This window comes from Chenopodium quinoa, unplaced genomic scaffold (genome assembly GCF_001683475.1).
Source record: "Chenopodium quinoa cultivar QQ74 unplaced genomic scaffold, ASM168347v1, whole genome shotgun sequence".
In the NCBI taxonomy this organism is placed as follows: Eukaryota; Viridiplantae; Streptophyta; class Magnoliopsida; order Caryophyllales; family Amaranthaceae; genus Chenopodium; species Chenopodium quinoa.
In genome coordinates, this window is record NW_018742244.1 from 1,608,646 (window position 1) to 1,616,593 (window position 7,948).

The 7,948-nt window shown below is 29.6% G+C and overlaps 1 protein-coding gene across 1 annotated transcript; it reads left to right on the top strand.

Annotated features, from left to right (window-relative positions):
* Positions 1-6,197: 6,197 nt before the first annotated feature.
* On the top strand, positions 6,198-7,948 carry LOC110739350 (myb-related protein 308-like). Its single transcript, XM_021919817.1, has 2 exons — positions 6,198-6,799; positions 7,121-7,948. The coding sequence occupies exons 1-2, from the start codon at positions 6,537-6,539 to the stop codon at positions 7,722-7,724; spliced, it is 867 nt and encodes a 288-aa protein (XP_021775509.1). The 5' UTR covers positions 6,198-6,536; the 3' UTR covers positions 7,725-7,948.

Sequence of the window (7,948 nt, forward strand, 5' to 3'; positions counted from 1 at the left end):
TATGTTGTTGTTCTGTTATTTCCAGGAAACCGGGTAATATCGACACACCCTGTGATCCTACTGCGAACGTCTCATTTGTTCATGTATGATCTAGCTCAAGTATGATTTGTTCTCCCCCCTACCCTCTTAAGAATATAAAAATAAGTAATTGTACTCGTTGGCGAATGATTAGGAGAAGCTTAAGAGATGATTAAAGGGGAGTATAATTGGTAAAAGCAGAGTTGGAAGGTGAATGAATGATAAGTGAGGTGGACTAAAGAAGAGTGAGATTGAAATGTGATGTTGTGGATGGATGTCGTTATCAGTTTCAGTTATTAAAAGAGTCGTTAATAATCAATACTAACAAATTGGGTGTTTAGTATTAACAAGTCACGTAGAAGCTTGATAAATATTGCCTCTTTTTAATTTTTAATTTATTATTTAATAAAAGAGGAAATGATAATAGAAGAAGTGGGTCAGAAAAACCTGATTATTCCAACAAGTTTTCTGGTGTCTCACATGGGGTAAAGGACAACCTAAAATTATGTTAGGTAGATGTTTAGTTGAAACGATATCTTTCTTTTTTCTTACTCTTTATTTTTATTTTTATTTTAGAAAAAAAGAAAAGAAAATACAATTAATCTCTCTGATATGAGTCATCATCTGAGCCTAAGCACATGACACCCACGTGTAGATGAGTTGGGTGTCACTTGGGTAAGTTGGTAGGCTAACCCACCCTTCACATTCTTTGATTCACGAACACCGCTCTCTCTCTCTCCTTAAAAAATTGAATTCAAGTGTATCCAACTTCCACTAAACTCCCATTTTCATGGAATTTGTAGGATCTACTCTTCATTTTTGGCGTTTATTGAAAACTATTTTAATTTTTTACTACTACGTTGTTTTTGTCCGCTAGTATACTTTATCATTCCTCTACCTCGTCCAATCTTCGTGAATGAGCTCCGGACTAATCCACTTCTAGGTGCCAAAAAATCCAAATATATTATACACTTCAAATGTAATCCCTCCGTCTCTTATTTACATATCCGTTTATATTTTTTCATGAAAATTAAGGAAATTAAAGATTCATTTAAATCCCATCATTTTTTTAATTAAATGTAAATCTCATAATTAAAAATACAATTGTATATGTGGGATTCGGCTTGAGAGCTTGCTAGTTGAAGATGGAAAACTTTTTATCTTCTTATAATTTTAACAACAAAAATCACTTATAAAAAAATTGTTAGAAACTCGTATGGGTCATATTCAAGCGCTTTTGTCAACTTAATTTATATTCCATGATAGATTTAGCTATCTAAGCTGTTTCTTTTTACCAGTTTTTTTTTTTTATTGTTCTCAACTTATTTGCATTTATTTTCTTTTAAGACTTTAATTTTTTTTTATTTTTTTTTAAATTGTGAATTGAACTTATGTAGTCTTCATTCCTTTTTTTAGTCAAGTACAATTGTAAAACTAAGATGAGAGGAGCATATACGAAGTACTCCGTATATTTTTTGACTGCAAGTACATACAGATAAACTAGAAGGATCTATCATGACTATCTATTACACATTTCTGGCTGATATTCAGTTCATGGGCTAGTGTGACGTATAACTTTATGATTAATTTACTACAATGCTATAGTAGAATTTTGGCACCTAGCAGCATGCAACTAGAGCTGTTAAATCGGGTGTACGATGTTACGACATAAATAACTCAACTCGATCACTCCGACTCCAGGAATGATTTTCTTCCATGGATGCCCGTTGAATTCTTTTTTTTTTTTTACCATAGCCTGTTGAATTCTGATGGAGATGAATATAAGCTACACCTTTTGTATTTGAACCAACACAAAACTATAGCCTAAGTTATCTACCTAAAAAAATGTGATTCTATTCAAAAGTTTTACTTTAAAACATAAAACTTACATCTCCAATTAAAAAAAGAAAAAGGTCCAATATTTACAAAATTCCTCACGTTAATTCTCCAAGATAATCTTTCTGTTTTAGGTTGTTTCCTGTGATTAAAAAAATGTGGAGGAAAATAAATGAGTGTAAAGGTCGGCTAAGGATAGAGACTAGGATGAGGTAGCCATGACAATTAGTTTGGAGTTGAAATACCTAACTGATAGTGACTTTAATTGGTCATCTCCCCTACAAATTAATTAAAGCTTCATAGTTTTTTATAAAAAAAGGCAAGATTAATACGTGAAGCTACTAATCAACTTTTTGAACAGTCAATTCTTTCTTAATTTAGTGTAATTTAGGGAAGTTTGTATAAGAAAACAAATTTAGTATTTTTTTCAATTATAATCCCCCTATAATTTTTTAATTAATTTATGTGAAACAACAAGATCTGGATAAGTTCAAAATAATAGAGATAACGATAATTAGGTGAAAGGAATAATAATTTTGATAGTAAAAGAAGAAGGTACACATTTCAGCATCTTATGATAAATCCCAAGATAGACTAGTGGACAGTAAGATGTGGGTGAAGGAAGTAGGTGTAATCAAAACAATTTCAATTACACCATCTTCTTCATGTCTTCCTCCTTCTCTCTCTCCTACCTAGCTACCTCTTCCTTCATTTGCCTCTTCAAGAATTTTTTCAAATTTATTAAATCAAGGGCAACAGAAATACTCACGAGTGAATTCGCTCACCTGAATATGTAAACACTCGATTCAATATAATTATCACATTGTCTCATCTCTCGTTACACCTTAACAAAATACAATAACTTTTTGTATACATAAAAAAAAATATGGAAATTTACTTAAACAGAAATAAGTACAAGTAATAAAATATCAGGAATATTTGTTAGATAACATAGCAACTAATAAAAAAACAGAGGAATAAGACCCAGGAGTAACATATACGAAGGACGTTGTATTTAGTTTAACATCATTAACCTTAAGAATTGTTCACATTGACCAGTTGACCCTAGTGGGCCACTTGTTGGTTTTGGGGTTCAATGAAAAAATAATCCACTAGAAAAGAGAAAAATCAAGTTGAGGGTAAGATAGTTGGGGGGGGAATGAGAGAGAATAGTAGGTACCAATATTTAGGGTAGAGGGTTGGGGAACACAGGAACAAGTAGTTTTCAAATAAAGGAGGTGGGAGGAAAAGATGCATTTAGTAGGGACTAGAATAAGAGTAGTGTGATTAATTGTTTTGCGTACAATTTGTGACTTTTACTAATTGTCACTCTAAATTACCTTAAAATCACTTCATTCTTCATATACAAAGTACTAGAAGTTAGTTTGATCTTATTGTATACCGATTTCAAATAAGAAAAGAAAATTTTAAAGAGTGGATAAAAGATATCATTTTATAAATATGTACTCGGTAGATTATTGCTCTGGTGATTTGATTTTATGTATTGGATGACTTTACCGCAATAACTCTTAAAAGTGGAGCAATTTGTCTACATCGATAAGTTGGTTACTACTTCCTTTGGAAAGAGAGAGAGAGAAAGAGAGTGTGACAAAAAGGGTGAATCAACCTCTTTTCTCTCTGCCTTAGAATCCCCTAACCCTACCTACATTACCAACTTGCACCACAAGGATGAGAAGGGAAGAAAAGAAAAGAAAAACGAAGAATTATTGATGGTAAGTGGAAGGTGAAGCAAATTCCCACACACAAAAACAATCACAATGCAAGCAAAGAGTAATCTTAATCTTAACACCCTTCATAATAATAATAATTTGACTTTTTTTTTTTCTTTTTTTTTTTTTTTTATATATATTTTTTTTTATGTTTGCTTTTGTCATCAAACTAAGCCTTGCTACTTTGTTCTATTGCCCTTTTAACCCAACTCCTCCAACCCCTCTTCTAGAAACTTAAATCTCCCTTTTTTTCTCTTTCTAACTTCCCACACTATGCATGATACATCACCAATAAAATAAAAGAACCACAACAACTACCATTTTTCTATTTTCTCCAATATTACTATACACTAGATTGCACATGTCCCTTTCTCTTGGGCCTATTTTGGTTCCTATACATACACCTAACTCATAATTTCAATTGACATTTTTTCCCAAATTATAATTTTCAACCAAAATAAAATAAAATTGAAACCATTTAAAAGCTTACTCCGTATATATATACGAATATATGCTAGATTGAAATGCATGAGATGCGTGATTCATATTTTCAAAAACATGTACGACAACTCATAGTATTAAATCATAAAACACCTTAAGGTTAGAGTTGATGTCGTTCCAAAAAAATTTGATCACGAAGTGTATACTCCATAATAAAGATCGTAGAGATTTTTTTTTTTTTGAGTTATATAATTAATAGAGAATTAGACACTTTTTGAAATTTCTTCTTTAATTTAATTATTTTTTCTCCTGCTATGTTGTCAACTCTTCTTGTAGCCTCATCTTATAAGTTGTTGCTGACATATACATATGGGGAGGATGGCGAGTTCAAATAAAATTGTCTTAGTTCTTTACTCAAAGTAGTGGTATTTAATACAGTCAATTTTGTTTCTTAGTTCATTGTTCTAGACCTCAACCATTTTCTTTTTCTTTTTCTATTTTTCTTTCTCCAAAAAGAAAATAAATTTTAATTTGATTAAGTCAAAGAGAAGTTATTGATTGCTCTTAGCTAGCTACTCAGCAAGACAATAATGAGATAGAAAATACAGTTAGAAGAAAAAAAAAATTGCTACTTTCCATTTATTATAAGTACTACTACTTTGTAGTATTACATCTTGTCAAAAATAGATTAATTAATAAAGTCGTTTATAGAAAGAACTTCAAGTAACATTGGCATTTTAACAACATCCGAAAATGTATATATGGAATACAGAGTAATTTCTCTTTGGATATGCAACACTTGTGACTTGTGTTTGTTACGATGACTTTGGAGGCTTGACTAATCTATATATATACACGGAGTGTTTAACAAAATATTTCCCAAATTAATTTATGGTTGAACATATTTTTGATCTTTAACTCGAGTTCAATTAAATTGAATGATGTTGAACATGAATGTAGTAATACTATTCAAATTCAATCAAAGAAGTTTCAAATGATAATGGATATAAAAATTAAAATACAGAATTGTTTTCTCTTCTTCAATGGAAACAATCAATACACATTTGTGTTTTCATGATCTCAACAGTATGAAACCAAAAATAGGGAGAAATTTTAATTAATTTCTCTAAATAATGTAGGGGTTTTTTATTATTATTATTATTATTATTATTATTATTATTATTATTATTATTATTATTATTATTATTATTATTATTATTATTATTATTATTATTATTATTATTATTATTATTATTATTATTATTATTATTATTATTATTATTATTATTATTATTATTATTATTATTATTATTATTATTATTATTATTATTATTATTATTATTATTATTATTATTATTATTATTATTATGGATTGAAATGTTAAATTATGAAGATAACACATGTCCCATTTGATTTCTACAAGTATTTTGTAATACTATGATTGATGAGAGTACATCTTAGCCACATTACTTTGTTGTTATTCAAATAATGTATTATTTGAACAGCAATAATAAGAGAAGAAGTAATACTATGATTTAGAAACTTAATTTATCCAAATAGAAAAAAAACAACAATCTTGATTGGAGTATCAAGTGGATCTACCTATAATTTCTTAAACTCTTAATACAATGAATAAAATAAAGATGATAGGGAACATACCCACTAGCCTAAAATGGAGTTAGTTCCAACTACAAATAATATTATACTAGTAACATGTTTTCTGGTACTCTTCTTGCTTAGCTTGTTCCTCACTTGGTCTTAGTGAGCTTAATTAGAGATTTTGAGGGCCTAACCAAATCATTATTCTTAATCCCAAAAGTGGTTCAAAGCTTTTAGACTTGCAAATAAATGCCTAAACTAGATCTCATACATTGTCTCCACTCTCTTTTTCTTTTTATACCTAGTACCTTTTCTTTTTATTACTTTAAAATAGATATACATACATTATAATAATTTTAGTATTTTCCACCTCTATTAAATAAAATAAAAATTTAAATTATATTTTCATACAATAACAACATATGTATATACTAGACATAAATGTGTAATCTTTAATTACTTTACACCTAACTTGTGTTTACCTCTTAATTAATGAATCTTTTTCACTCTAATTTCTGACCTAAATATATATATTTATATTTATGTAATCTATTTGCATTATTATTATGAAATGATATTAAAATATCATCAAAAGAGTAACCCCAGCAGCCACTCTCCCTCTAACCTATCTCACCAACTCACATCTAGAAGCTCTTTCTCTCTCAATCCAAATCAATACCCTATAAAAACCCCTTCAATTCCTCAAAAGGGATCAGCTTTGTTGCTTCACCCAACTCCCCCCTAAATTAGCTTTTGCTCATCATCATAAAATATTTTACACCAACAAAAAATAAAAACAACTAAAATTGACAAAAAATAAAATTTCTCCAACTTCAATTTTTCCCTCCAACAATCTTAAGATTATTTCATAATTTCCCAAAAAAAATTATAAAAATTTGGAAAATTTAAAAAATGGGGAGGTCCCCTTGTTGTGAGAAAGCTCATACAAACAAAGGAGCATGGACAAAAGAAGAAGATGATAGATTAATTGCTTACATTAAAGCTCATGGTGAAGGTTGTTGGCGTTCTCTTCCTAAAGCCGCCGGTCTTCTCCGGTGCGGTAAAAGTTGCCGGCTCCGTTGGATTAATTACCTTCGTCCTGATTTGAAAAGGGGTAATTTTACTGAAGAAGAAGATGAACTCATCATCAAATTACATAGTCTTCTTGGTAACAAGTAAGTCAAGATTTCAACTTTTTTTTACCCAAAACAAAACAGAGTTTTTTTTTTTTTTCTCTTTTTTTTCACTATTTCCCTCCATTTTTTTAAGTAATTTAATGGGAATTTTTTTTACTACTAATTTGGTGGATTGAAAAAAGGGGTTTGTCTCAATATTGTTTCTTGAATTTGGGAAAAAAATAAATGGGTTTTATTTAGTGAAACAAGAAAAGACAAATATAGAGTTTGAAAAATGTCAACTTTTTCCTTAAAGATTGAATTTTTATTAAAATTTCTTGATACCCATTTGGAGAAACTAATGAATTTTTGTTGTTTTAGGTGGTCATTGATAGCAGGAAGATTACCAGGAAGAACAGACAATGAGATAAAGAATTATTGGAATACCCACATCAAAAGAAAGCTATTAAACAGGGGAATTGACCCTGTTACACATAGATCACTAAATGAAGTTGTATCAAATCCAGAATCTTCACCAACAACAACACCAAATTCAACAACAACAACAATCTCATTTTCTGCACCAATCTCAATTGCGAAGAAAGAAGAAGTTTTGGGGTTAAAAGACGAGATTTCGGGGTTAAAAGACGAAATTTTTACTAATAATCACATGTTAATTGAAGATGAACAACAACAATCTAGAAGAAAATTTACAGAAAGATGCCCTGATTTGAACCTTGATCTTAGAATTAGTCCTCCTTGTCAACAACAACAGCAAAATACAGAGTTAAAAACAGGGACAAGAATTTGCTTCACTTGCAGTTTGGGGTTGGAAAATAGTCAACAAGACTGTAATTGCAGTCAAAATATTAATATGGTTGGTTGTAGTACTAGTAGTAATAATGGTACCAATATTTGTTATGATTTCTTGGGGTTGAGAACTAATGCTGTTTTCGACTATAGAAGTTTGGAGATGATGAAGTAAATTTTTAATTTTTTATAATTTTTGAGGATTTGTTTGTTGATCGATCTTAGATGAAAGAGAATATGCTACAAGTACTAAGAAAAAGGGATTTGTGGTAGTTCTCAACAAATCCTTTTAGATATATTTAACTTGTGTAATTAGTTGTAGGATGTATTAACATAAATCTGGGTGATTATTTACTAGTACTATAACAATAATACAGATTATAATTAGGTTGTTCATTA